The sequence below is a fragment of the Crocodylus porosus genome, unplaced genomic scaffold (genome assembly GCF_001723895.1).
Source record: "Crocodylus porosus isolate Cpor-Errol unplaced genomic scaffold, CroPor_comp1, whole genome shotgun sequence".
Classification (NCBI taxonomy): Eukaryota; Metazoa; Chordata; order Crocodylia; family Crocodylidae; genus Crocodylus; species Crocodylus porosus.
Genome location: NW_017728931.1, coordinates 99,860,902 through 99,884,454, shown reverse-complemented (window position 1 = coordinate 99,884,454; position 23,553 = coordinate 99,860,902). Strand labels below are relative to the sequence as shown.

Sequence of the window (23,553 nt, the reverse complement as noted above, 5' to 3'; positions counted from 1 at the left end):
AAAGTTCAGGCATTTTTCAGCCTGCCCATATTTAGGGGGTGATATTAGAAACTTCAGTAATTAGCAGTAAGAATTATTCCTCTGTATTAAAATAGAAATGTGACAGAGGCGCAATTAGCTAGTGAATCTCCATTCCCCTCTGTGCTGAATATAACCAGAGTCAGAAACAACAGATGTGCTATTGCTCACAACCAGATATTGACACTTAGCACTTTTTATCTGAGAATCTCGTAGGGCTTTGGCATATTAAGTCTCCCCATTTTCCTATGAGAGTTTAACGCATAGATTCTCAACCCCTGGCCCATTGGCCAGATCTAGCACTATGAAGTGCTGTCATCCACTGTGTGGGGCTCCCCATGAGCCCAAGAATTTTAAAGTGGGAGTGGGGGGAGAGGTGGCAGCTAAGTGCTACTCCCCTGCTGTTAAATTTCTGGACCCAGGGGAGCCCCATGGGTTGTGGAACCCTAATATGGGTTCTCAGGAAAAGAGCTGTATTTCATACCGTGTGTGACGCATGATTGCCGAGTTTGCTAAGTGTCTGCCTGTATTTTCATTGTGGGTGCATGAAAAATAGTACAATTGATCTTATTTTGGCTGTAAATATTTCTCCCTCGAGGAGAAACGCACCAACATTTTGGCTTTTCTGGGAAGAGTTTTGGTAACATAAAAATTGTTGAGATAGGCACCTCATTGACACACTGCTAATTAAAGACTAACGTCAAGAGTTCACAGGTATGAGAAATCCTGATGATGGCAGTCAGAAATCCATGGTGCCCTTCAAGATCAATCAGCCTGAAGCAGGAAGGCTGCACAGCAGCTGCACTGTGCTGCAGATAAATATTAAAAAGCAGGATACTTTACATTTGTCTCATTGGTTTGCTGTTTTGACAAATAGGGAAATACCTGGGTTCACATACCTATGGACCCAGGTATTGGAGGTTGTCCATCAAGAACAATTCAGGAGAAGGAAATGAAGTCATTCTGCAAGGGTATTGAACATATTTACCCTATATTTATTCATGAAGAACTGCCACTTGTCCCCAGGAAGGCCTTTTAATTTCTGAAAAATATTTCTGAAAATATTTCAGACCATGCCCCAAGTTGTGAGTTTTTATTTAAAATATGGAGCTGATTCTTCTTTAGGGAAGTCTTCCATTTTTGGAAGCACAGGCGAGTAGGAGATACCAGTCTGCAGCCATCTGAATTCTTTGTAGTCATGCAAGCGCCTTGGAACTGCTTATTTAGAAAATTCTGCTAGAATAATAAGGGCAGAGCTTTACTGCACGTGTCTGCACAAGAAAGGAATCAGTGCCCTTGGCCTGGTATATTAAAAGTTACTAGGACAGTTAGCTCCCATCCAGAGCAGTAACCCTGGCTTCTTTCCTGCAATTAGCAGCAGACAGATATTTCTGTAGCTCATTCTTGTCCATTCATTGCCCTGACATACTGAAAGGGTTTTTTTTTTCATTTCCTCTGACTGTCAAATGAAAATTAGTTGACATACTAATAGATTCACCTGTATTGTTAACACCCACTCCCAAATAAAAACTTGAAAAGATTGAACTGCTCTAAACAGGCTTTCAGATCAGTTTAAAGCTACAAATTGTTCCCATTAAAAAACAAAACCAAAAATCGACCACTTCCCCAACCCAACCAGTGTGATGTCAGATATTCCTTGTCAGTGTTGGCTACATTTGCAAGTATGACAGAACTGTGTACGTCCAACAGTCAGACACAACAGGCTAAATGTCCTCTGATGTCCTGACAGCAACAACAACAAGCTATTTGTCAATGACTTCTTGGAGAAGCTGGATGTTTTCACGTTAGCAGGGCTGGATGGGATGTACTTCAGGGTATGGAAGGAATTGGCTGAGGTAATTTCAGAGCCATTGGAGGTCACGCAAAGAGCAAACATAGTGCCTATCTTTAAGAACGGGAAGGAGGATTCCAGGAATTTCAAACCAGTCAGTCTGGAAAGACCATGGAGCAGGTCTTCAAGGAATCTATTTCAAAGTACCTAGAGGAGAACAAGGTGATCAGGCACAGCGACTCAGCCAGCATAGATTCACCAAGAGCAAGTCAAGCCTGATCAACTTGATTTCCTTCTATGATAAGGTGACAAGCTCTGTGGATGGTCAAAGAACAGCAGATGTGATATATTTTGACATGAGCAAAGCTTTTGACACCATCTCTTACGGCATTCTTATTAATAATGCTACGGAAATCCAGACTAGATGAAAGTAGTGTAAGGTAGATATATAATTGGTTGGATGTTTGTACTTGTGTTCAGTGAATAGTGATCAGTGGGACAATGTCTAGCTCAGAGCAGAGGGGACCTCCAGAGGTCTATTGTTCGACAAGACGACAAATGATTTGGACAACTGGATTGAGTACACGCATAGCCAATTTGTGGATGAGACCAAGTTGGGTGGAGTGCAAGGCTAGGATCCAGAATGACCTGGAGAGACTGGAGCAGTGGTCCCAAATCAGTCAGATGAAATTCAACAAGGACAAGTGTCAAGCCCTGAACTTGCAATGGAATAATTAGCCAGACAAATACAGACTGGGGAATGATTGGCTAGGTGCAGTACTGCAGAGAAGGACCTGGGGTTACAGTAGACCATAAGCTGAATATGTGCCAACAATGTGCTCTTGTGACAAAAAAAGTTAACAGCATACTGGCTGCATCTACAGAAGACGCTGACTGTGCAGTTGCTACCGTGCAGTCATTTAGTACTTGCATACACAAGTACGTCACTGAATGACTTTTAGGTGATGCTGACTGTACAGTAACTCGTTACTACTGCGCAGTAGCATTGCATCACACTTGTGCCACATGGCACTGCTGTGCAGTAATGAGCTACTACACAGTCAGCGTCTCATGTAGTCACAGCCACTGGGCTGTATTAACAAGAATGTCTCTTGCAAATCAAGGGAAGTGACTTTCCAGTTTTATTTAGCACTGGTGAGGCCTCACCTGACATACTTTGTCCAGTTTTGCATCCCACACTTCAAGAAAGATGTAGATGGATTGGAAAGAGCCCATCAGAGAGCAACAAAAATTGAGGCTTGGGAAGCACAACTTATAAGAAAAGTTTGAAAGAACTAAGGTTATTTAGTCTGGTGATGAGAAGACTGGGAGGGTGATTATATACCTGATGGGTGATTATACAGAGGATGGAGATAACTTTTCTCTGTGGCAGTAGGAGCAGGCAAGATGACTAGGATGGATATAACCATTCTCTGTGGCAAGACTAGGAGTAATAGACTCAAACTGCGGCAGAGGAAATTTAGGTTGGACATTAGAAAGAACTTTCTGACTATGAAGGTAGTCAGGCATTGGAACAGGCTACCCAGAGACACTGTGGACTCTCCACCCCTGAAAATTTTCTAGAAAAAGTTTAAGTCAGAAGCTTGGCTGGATGGTTTAGTTAGGGATGATCCTGTATTGAGCAGGAGGCTGGTCTAGATGACCTCATGTAGCACCTTCCAGCCCTGCTGCACTATGATCCTCATTGCAGCCCTAGTTGATACTAAGCCCTGGCAGAAGTCTCACACATGGCATTCCCTTGCTCGTGTCGTCTGCCAATTTTCAAGCACACTGCTCAGCTCAGGTTGGAAAAATAAGTGCTAGAAGGAAGTGTGGTAGCCCACCTATGAAGTGGAAGACCCAGGATCAAATTGCTTCTCTGCTAGAGCTGGACTAGATCTGCTGCCTACCAGATGAGTGTCCTAACCATTGGGTTGCTGGGTATTTTGGATCACTCCCTTCCTGGGTATGAGTTTACAGCATATACTCATGCAGCTTCCTTACTGGGTTGCTCTGTGTGAACCACTCATTCTCACTGTCAAGTGGATAAATCCATCCAGGCTTTATTCTCTGTTCTTTTCAATTTTATCCTCACAGAGGAAGTCTGTTCCCTTTGGTAGGCAAAGATCCGGAAGATTCAACATCAGTTGCAGCACAGATGAAGATCTACTGGGGAGTCACAGAAGAGGAAGCTACCTTGCATGTCATCTTTGCTGCATCTGGGAAACCTAATGAAGTTCTGTTATGAGAGCTGAGATTCTCTCCATTACAAGGTTTCTTTCCTTATCAGTTGCTGTCAAAGTGTTAATCTTTAAGTATTGTGGGTGATAGTCTCAAGGCTCACTAAGGGAGCTCAGAATGATGGGGGGCAGGGGCAGGGGTTGGACTAGATGACCTCTGGAGTTCCCTTCTAACCCTACTTCTCTACGATTCTGTTAGTGGGACTTGAGAGGTAGATCCTGCAGTTGCCTTTAGGAACCCAGTACATGCCATTTTGCTATGCAGCTGCAGTCCTAGCAGAACTTCTCAGTGCCCAAAAACTGTGAGTATGACAGTGTGCATTAATATTCCTGCCACGTCATTGTGGCAGAGGTCTGTTTGGTCATGGCACAATCCCCGCAGCCCAGGGATGCGGATGCTTTCCAGCCTCTTCAGGGCAGGCAATTCTGGGGGTGGAAATTCCTAGGCTGCAAATCTTTAAGTGCAGAACAAGGAACTCCATGGGCTTCCTTTGCTCCCTAGCATGAAACACATGCCCTGGATTAACCTGCAAGGGTGTGTGTCTGCAAGTACAGAGCATGGAACCCCGTAGGGTTCCCTTCCCCCTGCCAGGGATTCTGGGACATGCATTTCACACTGCATAGCAAGGGAACCCCACGTGGTTCCCCTGGTTGGGACCAGGCACCTGGGGCCATTGTCCCGAACAATTGGTGGCCCATGAGGCAGGGGTTCAAGCTTGAGGGACAACAGCCCTGGGTAACATCTAGATCTGGCAATCGGCTCAGCTGCTGGGGCAGATTCCGATGTATCTCTCAAAATAACATCTGTTTGTACCCCTATTCCTACACTTTAGTGATATGGGGTGGCTTCTCTGTGGTTAACACCTGTTCAACCTAAAACATCCAGCAGTAAGAGTATAGGACACCATTTACCCCAAAGGCATGGTTGTCAGAGCTCAACGTGTACATCCAAAACCTTCAAGAGCCCTGATGAAGAGAGAGGTCTTACTGGACAATCTTGTTACTTGGGACTCTTTTTCTTCATTTTTTTCTCAGTTTATCATGATTTCATGTCTAATGTACAATAAAACAACTATAAAAAGATGCTTTCACTTAACGGCTTAATATGTCGTCTAAGAAAAAATACCCATAAATAATTTTAGGGGAGAAAAAAAAAGTTAAGTCTCTAACATCTTATTGAATTAAAACTCAGTTAGAAAGAATATTAGAAAGAATTTTGTAACTTCTAGACTGATGATCTCTACGTGAAACCAGATGCAAAAAAACCAGTTGTCTCTCATAATGATAGGATGCAGACTGCTTCTGAGATTAGCCAGCTTAATTTCACCAAAAAAAAAAGTTGGAGGCAGAAAAGGCCTAACGCAAGAGACTCTGCCCTAAGCAAAAGAAGTTGCTTTTTGTGAAATGAGTAGCCTTATTGATGTCTAGGAGTATAATTTTTTAAAAAGCTAGGTTTTAGATAATATCCATAATTCATTACCTATTGTGAAGGATGCAAATCATAAATTATTATTTTTAAAAGACCTATGTAAATAATTTTTTGGGATATCCTGAAAAGTCTCACTAGGTCAAGAGAAAAATCAAACTTTTATACAGAATTTAAAAATACTTGTTAGGCTAACTGGGTTATTACTGCTAATAATGGATAAAAACATTTTATTTATTTGCCCTTCTTTGATACAATTCACTTGCATCTAATCCCCTCACAAGTGTGCGTGCCTGTATGTGTGTGCACATCACATTGATGGTAGTTCCAACTTCCTTATCTCAAATCCTGTTGCAGGTTTTAATTTGCTCGGAGATGCTGAGCTGGTTTGGAGTAAACACCATAAAAACCTTGCATTAAAGAGTTTTTAAGATTCTAAGCTCATCCAAAAAACAGCAAAGCAAAAAAGCCATATACAGGTAGAACTCAGGTACTTGTACTTACTTACCGTTACTTCCAGAAAAAGGCATCCCAGGATGAGTGAAACTACAGTAGCTACTTTTTATGTATATGCACACATACACTTAGCCTTACAGATATAGTGGTCACAGCTTTTCTTCTTTTCTGTTTGCTCAATGGGTGCGTGTTTATTAGTAAAAACAAGTGCAATGATGCCATGGTTCACTTACACTCCATAGTTGTACCTCCGTTGCACACACATAGCTCAGCTTAGTGATCTTCACTGTCCCAAGGACTTTTCAGAACATTACAATGACATATGGAGTGGTAACAATTTGTAACTGGTGGAAACCCCCCCCCCATTTTATTCTGGACCTCTTAATTGCCTTTTTATGAAATAATACAGTACTTTTTTTTCTAGATATACTTGGGTATCTCAGTCACGTGCACAATACACTGTAGCAGCGAAGTGAGATCCAAATATCAACGTGTTCTAGAAAAAAGAAATGGTTGCATTCTCAGACATCCCATGGCACTAGTAATAGCACATATGCAGCACAGTACATTGCTCTGTGCAGCTCTACTCCCACTGTTTCCCTGCAATCCCAAGCCATGTTGCAATTAAATGTAAGCAGACAAACATGCAACACCTTTCAATATTCCAGCATGTCACTGTGTGAGTACTATCCCTGAGTATAAAACTATCTGAAACAGTAAAATAGACTATTTTTGGGTGACATTATGAGGGGGAATGTTCTGAATAATGTAATATTACAGTTGGAGAGTCTCAAATGAAAAAAGGAACGTAAACATGACATTCTCCAATAGCTGACATGCAGTTGCATGATGTTCATTTGAGAATTCCCACTGAGTTTTATATTGCACATACAATGGGCAAATACTGCCAACTCTTGAGTGGATGTCCTTTAATTTTGATAACGAAGGAGTTCAAGAAGTCTCTGCCTTTTCTTGGCAGATAAGTCAAGATCCAGCACTCCGCTGGGCACTAGGCTGAAGGCCTGTCTAATGCCTAATTCCCTGTGCATTTATGGACAGTTGCAGGATTCCTTGCTAATAAGCTGCCTTCTGACACTATGTTTTGGCTGGAGGAGAATGCTGCTCATCTCTGGATCAGAAGAAAGGAGGACTGCAGTGTGGCTTACCCCATGCAAAATGGCACAAGGATCCTCTCTCTTGCTGCTACATTATTATCATTTAAAAGGACTGAGTTAAAAATGGAGTAATTTATTTAAGGCTCTCAAAACCCAAGGGCTGGTGACAAAACTCCACCCTTAATATTGATTGAATTGGTAAAATACTAAGTTTGCTAATTTGTTCATAGTTTCCGGCATAGATATTGTTACAACATCTATGTTTAATAGAGCATAAAGAAAAGACATAGGACTCTCCTTTCATACTTGCAAGATATCTTAAAGTATCAATGAGATAGTTTAAAGTGGAAGCAGAACAAAACCCTGGTCACACCCTGTTCACTCTTCCTTTCAGCGTCCACTCTGTCACTGTGTGCGACAAGATACTGGGCAAGACGGACCTACCACTGGACCCAGTAAATAGCAACTATTACATTCTTATGTTCGGTAACAATAAAAACTTGGACAGAAACTCCCTCAAAAGCCTGTTTCTCCACAATGGAATGATCAACCATTACAATTAATTTGTAATGAATTGTATTTGTAAAGAATTTCTCAGTAATCTTCCACCACTCTATGTGGGATATCCTGAAGCCTTCTAATGACACAAAAAGCTTTGAAAATGCCTGATTTCATGGACAAAAAAATACAGTGTGAAAACTGGACTAAAGACAACTGTCATAGGAAAAATCCATGATTGGTAAAATCCAGCCTTGAGCACAAATTCCGTACACCAGTCAAACTCTATAATGAGAGCTTAAGCATGGTTTAAGGGTCCATAAGCCTTGTGTGGATTAGACTGCATACACAGGGCTGAGTTTCATAGTAATTAAACTCTGTAGGAGAAGAAAATAATAGTACTGCTTTTACAAAGTCAAGTCATTAGAGCTACTTCATTATTTGAACAGAAAGTCAAGCTGTGTTTGGGTTGAAATAAATGCATCACAGACTTCCAAGGCACAGGGGATATCATTAGGGGCTTGAAGAAGTAGCAAAGACGACGACAATGCTGCAATACACAAAAGTTTATTTTTAAGAGTTTTTTTCTTTTCTGAAGGCAAAATATAATAGAACCTAACATCAATGTAGTTTGTACAACAAAACAGTTTTTTATATGAGAACAGACAATCCATGAAGAGTTTTGAAGTCTTAGAACTGCTTCCCTTTTTTATCATGCTTTCTTGTGGTCAACAAAAAAGTTGGCACAGAAGATGCTGTGGCAGTCGAACAGGGTTGGGTATTCCTTCAGATCCTCGTCAGCTGGTGCCACAGGCTGGAGGGCAGAATACTTTCTACTTTCTCCATCACAAAATTTAGAGGGGCAAAGAGAGTGCTGAGAAACTGCAAAGAAATCAGATGTGTATGTAGATCAAAACAAAAGGAGATAATACATATAAAACTTCTGCTGTGCAATTCAGTTGCAACAGACCTTCATCCTACTTCTATAAAGTCCTACATGATGATACTAATTAAATACATGGGGCACAAAGCCTTTCTGCCAAATGCTGCCTTTCGGTTTCAAATGTGTATTCCTGGAGTCTGTTATAATGCAAGCAAGAATTACATTTCTCATAAGTATCACTATCTGTCCAATATACAAAGGCACACCTACAGACTCATACTCAGATAAGCCACTGCAGGCTTTACCTAAAATTCACTGAAGTCAACAGAGTCTCTATCATGTGGGCAAAGCCAGGCAGACATAGCTACTAAATACCAGAAGAGCGATTACAAAGAGGATGGAGATGGGCTTTTTTCTGGGACTCTAGGGGACAAGACTAGGAGCAATGAATCAGCAGGAGAAATTTAGATTGAAGATTAGAAGGAACTTGCTGACTCTGAAGGTGGTCATATACTGGATCTGTGGAAGTTTTCAGGAGCAGGTTAGGTAGACACTTGCCTGGAATGGTTTAGTCAGGATTCCTCCTGCCTTGAGCAGGGGTGACCTTGTGCGGCCCCCTCCATCCCTACTTTCCTATGATCCAATGAACTATGGGCTCAAAACTGGTCAGAATAGGACCTGGATTACTTGAATATCATCTAAGCATCTGCCCTTCATTTTTCTGAGAATTTATCCTAACCTGCCCGTATCTAGATAACAAACTAATACTTTGAAAGACATATGGATGTACAATACGAGTCCTTCATAGACTTCTATGACAAAATCACAGAAAAAACCTGTAAGCAGGTGGGAATACCTTTAAAAAAAATCTGACTTTATGGGATTTGATGCTCAATATTGAAAAAGGTCACAATCTAGATACCCAAAAATTGTCGCTTCTCAAACCATTAGTTAATCTTGGAAATGCTGGCCAATGTATTTTAATTGTGCTTTATATTAACAGTGTATATTACATACAGATGTGATGGGCCTCCTATAGCTGTATGAAATAGAATATATTATGGTATACTGTACTTGTTCAGACATATAATACTTTCAAAAATGCAAAGTCAGCCATTCTAAGGTTACGAACAATGTTGCTTCCAGACATATGCTGGTTGATATCACTTTGCCAAAGAATATAGTTCTTTTATGGGATCAGCACAGCAAATATCTGCAAGCAGCTTTATTTTCAGACACTGCTGTGATGAACACAGCACCTATTAACTCTCCTCAGTACACACATGTTAAAGAGAATCTGGCGATTCATAGATTGCATTGTGGTGTACTTCCATCCTTCTAATGAGCAATACAGCAATCCATGTACAGCAAATTCAAATGCCAAACAAGCTTCTGTCTTAAAAAAAAAATCCAACCATGCTTAATGCTGCTGAAATACTTGTCACACACAGTACACTTACTTAAAGTCTGTGGTACAGGAAGTATAAAACCTAGATGTTTTGGTTGTGAGTTTACCAGATAGGTCTTTATGACAAGTTTAACTATAAACATATATACTGCATATATTTTACATGTATTAATAAATATCAGGAAGACTTTGTTGGCATCCTATTGTCTGTTCACCTCTGAAAGACAAGGCATTACCCAAGGGACAACGTGTACATTAAGGATAAATCAGTATAATGCCACTTGTGACAAGGTTCTGTCACAAACAGCTAAAAGCAAAACCCTGGTCTCATCCTAAAGGAAGCTGGGCACAGTGGATGAGGTATGGCTGCAATCATCAAGTTGTGTTTCTGGATTAGGGCTGAGCACATGAAATATCCAGGTTTCTGTTGCAGGGTTCCCTGGTCATATTCAAACTGGGATTCTGTCTGTTCAGATTTTACTTTCTCCTTCATAAAACATCTGAAGGAAGTGAGTGTATTCACCCCAACCTTGCAAAATGCAAAAATCTCATTACAGTGCATTATGTACTTTTCTAATTAGAGCTTGATTTATGCTCTTAATTTGCATCTGAAACATCTCACACAACAAGACAAAATTAAATGCTGTAACTAGTATAAATTAAATATAATTTATATTTAAGTTAGTGAAATTTGTGTCATTTAAATGACAGGGGTTTTAAAAATTTGCAATACTTTTGTAACTGAAGTAATTTAACATGTAGCCAGCCACAGAAACTCAGCAAAATGTTTGTAGTTAGAGATATGAAGAGGTTTTACTTCAGTTTGAGGAGTTCTGTGAAGTGAGAGAAGGCTAAAATGTACTATTTAGATGTGGGTTGAAATCCTGGCCACAATGAATTCACTGATGAAATTCCCCAGGGCTTCAATCAAGTCAGGATTTCACCCATGGTTTTGTGTTGTCCCAGATAAGTGATACTGTCACTTCTACTAGATCACAGCATAAGCTGGAGTTGGAGTGAAGCTCTGAAAAGTCTCCTTTCTTTTAATTCTGTAATATTTTCTCATTCTCAGCTCCTTTTCCACGACAACCCATGGGGCATAAGGAATGCACTTCTCCTTAACCCTAGTGGAACTCCAACCACTGAAGTGTCAAGGCAGCCTCTTCCTTTTGGTTACTGTTTCTGATCGGTTCCTCTCCCCTGAAGTAATAAAGAACTCAATTTCCAGCCACAAGCACGTAAAACATGAAAGGCTCCTATCATCTGACTGCATTCCACTTCGAGTGGAAGTCCGGTAGCCGGTATTTAAGCTGTCGAAACAGAGCACAGTGTGTGGCCCTTGCAAAGTTATCTGTGCTCATGTTCTCAAGCATCACTGGCAGCTATGTAATTTGCTTTCATACCACACTGCGGTACCCAGGAGCACTGACTCTATGTGCTTTAAGTTTTCTTTATGTTTTTGGCCTTTCCCCTTGACTCTGACAGTATCTCATGTGGCAATAGCAAAAGCAGCAAGACTAGCAATAAAACAAGGGTATAATTATTCATGGGAGATTTGCAGAAATGTTTTATTTTCTTTTAAAAGAAAAAACTGTCGACCCTTTTGAACTTGCTGACTTAAAAGGAATTCTGCTTTACGGGAAATTCCTTCTTATGGCATGGCCTGATTAAAAAACAAGCCCAGGAAAACAGTTTAAAGACATTTATGTCTCATGCCCAATCTTTATAGAGAGACACTCTCTAACAAAGGCTGCAACTGTATTTACATATCCCCTTCTCTTGCACCCAATGGAGCTCCATGCAGAGAACAGGTCTCCCAGTGCAAGATTGGAGCTTTACTTATTATATAGGAATTGGTAAGTGACCTTATGCAGAGGGCTTCCAAATACACAAAATAATAGAAAAAATAAAGAAAAATAGATTTTTCTCAGGCTTCATGCTTTTTTTTTTTTTTTTTTTACTGTTGTTGGCTCAACTGCAGATAAGGACTCAACTGAGGGTCATTTTGAACAAACACTCATTCTATCAATGCCAGATTCATTTATACTTAAGAAATACTCCTTTGCCACAGACTCATGCAAGTAACTTCTTCTTTAATGACTCTTCATGATTTACAGATACTTTCTCCTAATTCTACACAACGAGCTTAAAAGACTACAAAACCATCTACACTCCACGCTTAGTCTTTTAGCCAAAGTATTGCAATCAAAAAGCTTGTGTTCATTTTGAGTGCCCTCATTAGAAAGCCTCCGTGCAAATCAAGGTATTGTTGGCGCCGCTAACAAGGCAGTCATTTCAATGAGCATGGCACTTTAACTTTACCTCCTACCAGTTCCTCAAGAAAATTTCCTGCCTGTTTCTCAAAAAGCTGCCAAAATGCAGGCTAGACAAATGAGCTTCCACAACCAAATTGAAATGCTAAAATATGTTGCCATTTTTTATTCCACATTTTATTCTCAATCCATCACAACTGAGAACTGACGTTTTCCCATTTCCCTACAGAGACCCTTGCTCCAACATATTCTACGTTCAGGTATTCCTGTAAGTACATAATTACAATTGGCCAGATGCAGGTGGAGGGGTCAAATTTTCATTTCTCTGAATTGTCGCCAGACAATTTTCACTCCTAAACAGGTTCCTGAACTTGAAGGGCCAGTGCTCTGCTGTAGTATGGCAAATTCTGTGGGTAAGATTAGCAGCACTGTCTGGACTGAAAGATGTAAATGAAAGAATTATGTTGACCTGTTAAAATTATGGTTTATACCTGTAGCTTTGCACTGTTAACAACACATCACATGGAGTTGGTCAAACCATAGCACATCAATCAGACATCAATTTTCCATGCACACGACCATGATGGTATTCAACATATTTGTCTTTTTAACTATCTTTAAAACTAATCCCCACATAAAGAGAAAAGCCAGTTCTGTGAGGCAAGCAGGAGGTCTATTCCACTGGGCCCTGGTACTGCTGTATGCCAAAGAGACGCTTGTCATTTCTCTTCTTAGATCTCACTCAGACAGCAACTCACTCTTAGCAGATGACAAAATGAAACATCAGCATCTAAACCTTCTCACGAGCTATGGAATGAAAGTCACAGGCTTTTATCACTCAGCTTATTCATAATTAAAAGCCAGCTGCTGCCTATAGTTGCTTATTAGGGTAGTGATACAGCTATTCAAGTCACTTGGAGCAGTTCCTAACCTACCAACCATTCCCGTGTAAACTGCTTGTATTTTTATAGGATTACTAATATGACATGAACTGCATTCTGTTTGCGTGCATTTGTTTAAGCTCTGTCCTGCTCTCAGACACAGAATGCTGCCATCCCTACTCTATTAACATCTATTGGAGCTGCACATACGTATGAAGGGAACAGATCCCATCTCCCTGTTGTTCCTATCCTCCATACATTTATCTAAATCCTTTTACAACCCAGTTATACTGTAAGTCTACATAACAAGGACTTACACAAGTTATATATTTTACACAGTGCATAATTATTTCACAGTGCATAATTATTTATGTTTGTTCAAAATCTGCTGCTTCATTATTTTATCATGTGCCCCTAGTTCTTGTGTTATGAGACAAAGTAAATATATTGCTATTCATATTTTTGCCGCCATACATGATTTTCCTCATCTCAGTCATTTTGTTTCCAAGGTGAAGAGTCCCTGCCTTTTCAGCCTTCCTTCGTATGGAAAGTTTACCTTTTATTAATTCGTGTTAATCCTCACTGGCCAGAAAAGAAAAATTAGTAAAGCCCCTGATAGATGCATCTAAGAAAGGGAGGGAACTTGAAAAGTTTTTGAGAGAATCTCTCTCATTTGTTGCAGTTTGTGAAAAGGACGCTGATTTGAAAACGACACTGATTTGGTCTAGTCAAGAGGAATCCATATATTTTCTGCTACTACAAATTTCTGTTGGTCCTCTCTCACACTGAGAAGTACTATGGAGTTAGTGGAACCCTTCACAACTATAATTTCTTTTTCTGAACAGAGTGGGGATCTGCAATCAATTATTACTCTACTTTCTTGGATTAATTATGAATTCTTTCCCTTTTTTGGCAGAGCCACAATAAATCTAGAACATTAGAGCCATCTAATGCAAAGAAGACAGACATGAGTATATTTTGTTGATATCTAGATATTATCTTTTTCCCTTGCTGCTCACCAATGAATATTCACGTTATTAAGACCCAGCAGTGTCCAGCTAAGCGCCATTTTATCTGTGCATTTCCTCACTGTGTGTTCTTATTTACCAAAAGAAAGCCGAATACTCACAGCCTTTGCAAAGACCCCCATAAGCTCTGGGAACTGATGTGTCAGGAGAGCTAGCATGGCTGTGAAGGAACATAATCCAGCAGTGAAGAGTATAAAGAAAGGAAGTTCTTTCTTGGGGTAAACTGAAACTTCATGAAATGCTGCAGAAGACAGAAGAAACAAACGAGGTGTGAGACTTAACAAAAATGGTCCTGAGGTTTGATTCATGGAAAAGAAGCATCGGGTGGCAACCTCTTCAGGCTAGCAGCTGGAATGACCCAGCTTGGGTGGGCAGACACTAGGAGTCAGCCATTGCCACTGTTTCTCCCCGCTCTGGTACAGGGAAAGTGCCTGCCACAGCTGCTTATCCCCACCATGGCATGAACAAAGCCCCCAGATGCCAAACCCCTTGGAGTCCCATGTACGCAGGCTGGATCTAATGGCTCCATGGACTGGCCCCCGATCTGAAGACTCCAAACCTCACAATCAGTAGAGATTCTTCCTCATATTTCTCTACCCCGATAACCACTTTTTTCTAATATGGCTTTCTTTGCCTCTTCCCAAGTGGAAGGCTGCCTGCCTTACACTGTCACACCATTATCAGTTTCTCTTATGTTCCTTTAGCATCTTCACCCTCATAGTAATAATCCATTTAATTTTTTTTAGATAATTTAATATATATTACCAAAAATAGTTCATCTAAGATAGCGAAACATGCTCAAAGGAATCTAGGGACAGGACAAAAAAAACTATCCCACAAATTCCCAAATGATTCTTATGGCGATTAAAAATACCCAGCAACAAACAATATAAACTAAAGAGAACCTTTGGTTTTAACCTAAAAATCCCCTGGGGAAACCTGGAAGTGTTAGAAAAGGAAGATGGGGTTTGGCTGAAGTGACGTTCCCTTTCATCTTTTATGGTGGCTCAGGTTCAGGCTACAAGGTTTGGCCAACTTGGTAGTTCTGGCCAGTCCTCACATGTCCAACTGTTTCACTCCATCCCTACTTTTGTGTTAGGTTTATTGTACTTCTATGTTTTGTAGCTATCTATGTGCACATCACACTTATCTTCCACTCTCCCTCTTCCATTCCTATGGGAAGGTGTGGTTTGAGATAAGCAAAAATTTGTCCTACAGATGGCTTGCTTTGCATCAGAAGAGGGCAATTAGGTGACACAACATCAGTCATGCATTCACTCAGCACCAAATGGGTGCCTGAACCAGGGAACAGAGATTTGGGAACAATACTGTTCTTGTTTGGTGTGCCTGTAAAGCCTTTGTGAATAAGAAGAATATCTTGCATTCAAAAGCTTGTCTACCCAGCCATGCAATTGGTCCTATAAAAAAATATCATCTACAAAAAGCCCTGTCTCAAAAATAAAAACGGAAATTCTGTTAGAATTTGGGGTCTTCAAACATTGTTTCCTTAAAAAGAAAACTCATAAAGATTGTTCTTTCTGCAAGAAAATGCACAATTAAATACTTTAAATCAAACAGAGGCAGAAAATTAGTCTGAGAAACAGAACTACATGGACATCACAGCAATATATTGCTGGTTTAGAGTAACTTCTGCTTGCCTTTGACTGACATGATGAAACCCATTGTTGTAGCTTATTAGCCAGCTGAGGCAAACATTAGGTTTGGTTGATCTTTTTACTTAGCTAGGTTATTCTTTTACATTTCCTTTTCATCTGAAGCAAACTCACACAGATACCAGTGTTCTGACACCACTCCACCAGAAAGCCTTCAAAGAGCCTTTAAAATATAAGCAATTAAAGGGTGTAGACAGGCATAGAAAGCACCTTCAGGGAACCCCTGTCTCTCACAGTACGTTAAATTCTTCTCTAGTCGTACCCAAGAGGTTTTGCAATAAAAGACATTTCCCATAATTGTTGAAGAAAAATATTTTCCTTTATGTATTTTATTAAAGGGTCCCTTGCTTCTAATTTTTGACAAAAGTAATTAGTTTTCATCTAGAAAAGAGAATGCTGGACTATTCCACAGCACTTTGTCATTCCCAAATATCCCAGCCACTCCACCCTCCACAGAACAATATCCCTTGGAGTAAAGCATTCTGAGCGCTCTAGAAGATGGGGTTATAATTAGGATGATTATAACAGGGTGGGGAGCCAGAGCTGGCTGCCAAGGATTTCTGTGTAATATCAGAGAGACTGTGCTGTGAACGAGGGGCCTCCCAATGAAAGGACTTTGGTATACTATTTCTCCCTACAGTTTATTCACATAGTTTTATTAAGAATGATTACATGTAATTTAGCCAAAATCAGAGTTGCTATAAGGACCAAAAATGCAAGCAAGCCATACAAGAGACACGTTCTGACTTAGTCATTTTTATTTTAAAAAATGATTCATTTTTGTGGGCCTCCCTACATGTCTGTTATAACCTGATCCTGAAAACATCCATGTATATGCTGTGACACCAAGTCCCGTGGTCTTCATATGGGAAAGGAGGGTGACCGGCTGCAGGCTCAGTTGTTCAGCCTCTTCTTTGGCAAAGACTGATTTGTGTGCTTAACTTGCTGCACTGCAAGTATGTCTAATTGGCTTTGACTGTACAACTCTGCAGGGGCAGGACAGAGTGTGTTGTATCTGTATCTTGTACTACTGGGTGCTGCAAATTCATGGTAAGCATAAGAGATAAATGACACACATCACTATAAGGGCAATCCCTGCTGGCCCCCGCCCCCCCAACTATTAGGATTGGCTTACAACAACAACAAAATCACAGAATAAATTGGCCAGCCTACTGTGTTAATCTTCCAGCACACACAAACCTGTGGTCTTTGGAAAGGTGAAACTGCCTTGAATTTAAACAGACTTCTCTGCATTAGAACAACAGGCCTGGGTGACAATATTTTGGTTTGATGGCTTGTTATCCTAGATACAAGATCAAATTTATCTTCAAATGTTTTGGTGAGAGGAAAACAACACAATTTAAAAGAATTATGTCCCTACAGTAATCTGATTTTCTCTTTCTGACATCAATAAAGATACCTAAATCTTTATAAGCTATGGCTATGAATTACCTTTTTGACAACCAATTGAGCTCTTAAGGCTCACTGTCAAGTGATCAAGGTTACCTCTAAGCTGCACGCGTGCGCAGCTGCGCACACAAAAAATCATGCTGCGCAGTAACTTTTTAATGCCACGCACCTGCCCCAACCTGGCCACAGGCCGCTGCAGGAGGGACGAGGGGCAGGCACACTGAGATACCCACGCACTCCCAGGGTATCTGCGGGGGGCAGATCGAGACCCCCACAGTGCAGGAGGCAGTGCAGTAGGGACAGGGTGCTGCTCCCTCCTGCACTGTGGGGAATGTCCCTTGACCAGGTTCACTGTGAATGGGGCTCCGGCTGGGCTGCAGCAATTGGAGCCCAGTGGTCCTTCTAGGGGTGTGGGCAGGCTTCCATTGCTGCGTGCACCGTGGATGAGGGGGAGCAAATTCCCCCCTGCAACCTCTCCCCCTGGCTCCCAGGCAGCCAAGTGAGGGCACGTGGCCCAGTCCCTGATCTTTGCACAGGGCAACGGCAGGTGAGATTTGTGCTCTGCCCGCTCCCTGCCTCCGTGCCCCGCTGCACCCTTTGAAAGCAACGCCATGTGCCTTGCTGCCTGGCTCACCCAGCAGCGGGACGCACATGGTGCTGCACCACTTTCAAAGGCTGCAGCGAGGCAGGGAGCAGGCAGAGCGCACGGACTGAAGTGGCACGATCGTGGACCACTACACCTTAGAGGGAACATTGCAAGTGATTATTCTAATGCAGTGGACCCAGGCATCTGGTGTTCAGAAATGCAGAACTGGAATAAATGATCTACCAACATCAAGGACAACTCAGCGTGAACTTACATGGAAGTAGTTCTCTGTCAGCTGTTTCTGTACAGATGGGGTAAGGGTAAAAAAGGTGTCCCTTTTCTAAAGGATAGGGAATCATTCTGAAAGCTGAAAAGGAGAAATAATGCATTAAACAGATTATTGTGAACATGACACTTGCTTGAAATGTTCAACAAACATTTAATATGCATTAAAATTTTTGTAAAACAAATACAAGCTAGCACTTAATCCAAAATGATTATATTTGAGTGCCTACATTTAAAAGAGAAAATACTTATAATACTTATGTCTAAATAGCTTAAAATCTTCACAAGAGTATTCTCAGTGAAGTCAGCAGAACCACTTTCCATAGATAAAGTCAAGCACATAGGTAAGTGTTTGAAGGGTTAGGCCCTCGCAAACATAAACATCACATCTGAAGTTTGATTTACTAGTTTTAGAGTTTCCAAGACTTTGAGACTCAGGAGAAAATAACACTAGCCAGGGGATAATCGGCTTATGCTATGATAAAAACAGTTAGTAATTTATCCCTTTGGGTGCCTGTACATGAGTGCGGAGGCTGCTTCAACACGCTGTAATTACATAGGAGCAGAGTTGATGAATCGAGTCTGCTGGAGTGTGGCAATTACCATGCTCTAGGAGCCTCCCACGTCTTGTGTATCAGCATCCCCACGCTTCAAAATGGCAGCAGAGGCACTTGAACTAAAGCTTGTTGGATGAGCTTTAGTTCAAGTACCCCTGCTGCCATTTTGAAGAGCGGGGATGCTGATACATGAGACACTGAGGTGCTTTAATTACAGCTGCTCTCAGAGCTACTCTAATTCAAATGCCTTGCCCCCGCACCCCTGGAGCACATATAAAAGTACCCTTTGGCGCACACGCATTTTTAGCACTCAAAACTTCTGTTGATTTCTGTGAAGTTCTGCATGCAGAGAGAACACAGCAACAGGTCCCGGTGAACTACCCAATGTACACAAGTAAGAAACCATTCAAAAAACAGTGTACCAGTCAGCAGAGAGCATCATGACAAGGTAACATACATTCACTTTGCATTTGACAATCTAAGATTAATAATAAATTATTAAAACCACTCTTGACATGCATTTTTTTTTTAAGTACAGCAGGTCAGGTCAAGTTTTCAATATGAACCTTTAGGCCATAGATCAACTAACACTTTATTTTATGTATTCCTTAAAATATATTAAATATTTAAATTGAAAATAATAATAGAGAGGGAGGGAAATGGATTATATTCTGATGATCTCATAAACCACCTGAGTTATGCTTTTGTGGTTTATGGAAACATCAGTACAGTTGACTGAATTACAGCTTTGCAATCAATGCATCTTTTCTTATTATCCTGTATGTTATTCTCACTGTTAAGCTGTCATCCACATGTTATTCTCAGTTTCTATGAACATCATTCATTGAAGCAATTTTTTCCTCAACAGATGTCCTATAAATACTGTATATTGTAGATATAAGATTGAGAAGAACACAAACACACACACAGAATCATAGAAAATTAGGGCTGGAAGGGACCTCAGGAGGTCATCTAGTTCAACCCCTGCTCAAAACAGAACCATCTCCAACTAGATCATCCCAGCCAAGGCTTTGTCTAGCTAGGTCTTAAAAACCTCCAAGGATAGAGTCCACAACCTCTCTGGGTAACCTGCTCCAGTGCTTTACTACCCTCCTAGTGAGAAAATTCTTCCTAATATCTAACCTAAACTTCCCTTGCTGCAACTTGAGACCGTTGCTCCTTGTGTCATCTGCCACCACTGAGAACAATGCTTTATTATGCATCTCATGCAGGGCAATGAGGAAATGTATTAAAAATGAATGACTGCTACATATAGCCCCATTTTCATATGTAAATATTTCATTTAAAATAATTGCGGTTATAATCCTACATTTTGAAATTACCCAGCCCTCAAAATGCTGTCACCATGTATTATTTATCAGTTGTCATGTTTAAAATAATAATAAGGAAAGCAGAATATTCTCAGTGTATAATGCTTGTATTCCAGTGTAATAAGCTTCAGCCACATATGGTATTTATTTTAATGTCTGAATATTAGTTGGACATAAAAACATTATGCAATCCCAGAGCAAGGAATGCAATCAAGCTGGGCCACAATTCTGTCACTTAAGGGGCACCATGTCTTGTCCCAGAAGATGTAAATTACTCAGAACGTTGGAGCACGAGAGATCCTGTTCTCTTGCAGTTTGCTGATATCAAAGGCTTACCAATTTTCCTTGGTAGAGAACCTTGTTACACAGAATAGTCGGAATTGCAGCTTTTCAGAAATGAAGTCTGGGTATGGACAGATGTAACATTACACGGTAGAATTTAGTTCATTCATATCTGGGTTGTTCGCAACCTCAATTTCTTAATCCACAGTGGGCGCATCTACACCTTAATTAACCATAATTCACAGTGGACGCATCTACACAGTCCTTAATATGCTTCTGCTAATGCACATTAAATTTAGTACTAAATTTAGTACTGTGAGGGCTCCTATACATATGCGCAGACTTTGCTTCAGTGTACTGGAAATCTAGTGCATCGGAGCAGACTCGATTAATTGCGTCTGCTGGAGCATGGAAATCGATGTGCTTTGGCAGCCTTCTGTGTTATGTGCATCAGTGCCCACTGTGTTTCCATGCTCAAAAATGGTGTTGGGGCACTTTTAAATAAAACATGTTCGAAGAGCTTGAGTTCAAAGAATCCCACCGCTATTTTATCAGCACAGGGATGCTGATACATGTGACACGCAGGCACTTTTAATTAGTGTGGCTTGCTAATTAAAAACCCTGGGTGCTGCATCCTGCAGCACATGTAAAAATAACCTGAGGTACTAGAAAATAATCACATAAGCCTATTTTAATGCCCATTAGTGAAAGCACATGGATTTTTTTGTGATGCTTTAACGTGCATTAAGATAGGCTAATGCTGTAGATGCACCCAGTGAGTTGCAGAGGAAAAGATAAGTCACACAGCTGCTTACTGTGGCTGCATGATCCCTGCAGTTCACAAACTCTCATCTTCACAGGGGCTACAGGACCTATTCCCATGAACTACTGGGGTTCTATTGTACTTGTATAAAAGGACACCGATAGGCTACGTGCTGCTGTTGTGCTGTAAGTGAGGAAACACTAACTCAGCACTGAAGGAAAATATAACAGATAATTTTCCAACAAAATATTGCTACCTGCAAAGACCAACTCTGAAAGAAACTAGGAAATCTTTCTGAGCAACCCCCAGCTTTTAGGAAAGCATGTAATACAGTTTATCTTAGTAATGTAACAATATCTCCTTTAGGAAGCAATGAATCCAAATGCAAACTACAACTGCACTGTTTAAACAAACATCACTTTAAGTGATAAAGAGTATTATGTCAAGATTTTTTGGATTAAAAAAATATGAAAATACGTAGCACAGTATTCTCCAAACTTTTGATATCTGGGTCCCACTTTTTTTCTGGTTTAAAACTGGCAGAATGCTTCATTCTTACACTTGTAAAGCTGTAAGTGCGTGCGTGTGTGTGCATGTGTATTTTTTTTCCAAAACATGCAACATAGTCCATTTCCCTGCCAGAGGACATAATATAGGGCTGAGATGTACTGTTAAAAATGACACCAAATAAGGTACATCTTTCTTTAAGCAAATGATTAGGTTCTAGATCAGTGGTTTTCAACCTTTTTAGCCTCAAGACCCCCTGCCATATCTTTTCTGAATTTTGCAGTATCCCTCAAATTCAGAAAAGATATGTAGGGGGGCTTTGGGGCTGAAGTTGATAATCTGATCTAGCTAGTGCCAATTCAGGGTGTGGGGGCAGGACCTCACCCTGCTGTGCCCTGCTGCTTCCACTGTCTGTACCCTCCCATACTCTGGTGTGTACTTCATGGTGCCCCAGCTGCTGAGGCTGCTCCTGAAGGTGTCACGTGCTGATGATCACAGCTGTGGCCCCTCTTGCTGACCCTGGGAGCAGGTGAGGCATTGAGGGGATGAGTTGAGATGCAAAACATAGCTCACCTGTGCATCCTGGACGCACACCTGCACCCTCGAGCATGCTGCTAGGAGTGTGTGGGGAGCTGGCACAGGGGCTGCTTGGAAAGAAAGGCAGCAGCAGTGTTGATCTGAACATATACTATGTGCTCTCCTGCTGGCTACCCCTGGATTAGTAGCATGTTTTCTCTCCTCAGTTCTGACCAACCTGCCAATGAATTAACCACTGAACCACATGTGTATTGAGGCAAACTGTCTTCTCTCACATTAACAAATGAGAAACCTAATTACACTGAATGCCAAATGCATGTTCAGGTTTATGAGCTAAATATCTGTTTTTATCTCTGCTTCAGAAGAAAAGCTTTTCCCCAAGAGATGCCAAGACATTGCCATGCCTCTACTGTTCATTTTCTGGTCTGTCCTCGGTGTTTGAAATACTTTGAGGTAGCACCACAGATGAATGTGTTTAAGGCTTAAATTACACTGGATGTGCAGCTATGCTAGCCATAGAGTAGGGCAGCTAGTACTGTACCTTGCCATGAGGGGTGTGTGGAGTGGGGGGGGGAGCAGCAAACAGCCCGTTTGCCTTTGGCAAATAGCTACTCCGTGGCCAATGAGGATAGATGTTAAATTGGTGAAGCCTATATTGATATAGTTTTATTATCTATGGGCAATTATACACATGCATGCATTTGTACAAACGGCGAAACGTGCATCAGCATTGAGAAAACGGCGGCTGCATTTTGCTGCTTATACAACTGCACACAATGCAGTGCAGTGCGCGTCAGTTCATGTGCAAGCAGACTTGCTTAATCAAATCTTCTCCAATGCATCAGATCACCATTGTGTCACAGCACAAAAATATATGTGTATAAATGCCCTATGATTCTTCCATGGGTGATTCTACACTAGATTGGGTGAAGTTAAGAACTTAAGAGTTTGCATTTGTCTGTCCATTGCTTTCTTATATCAGTTTAACAATGTAAATGTGTCTTCCCTCTAGGCCCTAATTTTTTACTTAGGCAAACTTCAATTAAAATAGCTGGCAATCATCCTGGCTGAGGGAGGAACAAAAAATTAAATGAAGCTCTCCAGATTTGGCCCACTATTGACAACTCTCAGTCTAAAATAACTATGCAATGGACTACAGCTGTTTTTTTAAGAGGAAACTGAAAGTGAATGCCCATTTTATTTACTGGTTGGCATACAGAATAAAATGCATTTCCATGTAGGCATGGCAGTAAGGACTGATGAAAATGGTTAAATGAATAAGATTGCCCATTACTGCAAAGAAAGATACACTTAACAATTTCTGCAAACCATTGCTATACATAGGGAACTCCAGAGCCTTCTGCTAATGTACTTTTGGAAGTATCCACTAGAGGTGTGCGAAACAGGCTGTATTCAACTCGGATTCAGATTCGGCCTATATCGGGAACACTGATTGATTCAGATCACTGTCCCTATTTAATTCATAGAATCATAGAAGTAGGGTTGGAAGGGACCATGTAGATCTTCAAGTCCGACCCCCCACCTGGGCTGGAGAAAAACTGGGCTCAAATGACTCCAGCCAGGTAGGCATCAAGCCTCTTCTT

General features: G+C 40.9%; 1 protein-coding gene across 5 annotated transcripts in view; it reads right to left on the bottom strand.

Annotated features, from left to right (window-relative positions):
- Nucleotides 1-8,093: 8,093 nt before the first annotated feature.
- The window catches only part of ST7 (suppression of tumorigenicity 7), a 208,765-nt gene continuing 193,305 nt past the window's right edge, over nt 8,094-23,553 (bottom strand). For 4 of the 5 annotated variants that reach the window (XM_019543420.1, XM_019543417.1, XM_019543415.1 and 1 more), the window contains exons 13-15: nt 17,962-18,054; nt 14,120-14,259; nt 8,094-8,427 (exon numbers count right to left, since the gene is read on the bottom strand). In XM_019543420.1, the coding sequence (XP_019398965.1) occupies nt 8,332-8,427; nt 14,120-14,259; nt 17,962-18,054 (329 nt within the window). In that variant the 3' untranslated portion in view covers nt 8,094-8,331. The remainder of the gene's footprint in view (nt 8,428-14,119; nt 14,260-17,961; nt 18,055-23,553) is intronic. The other variant, XM_019543419.1, reaches the window with a different exon arrangement.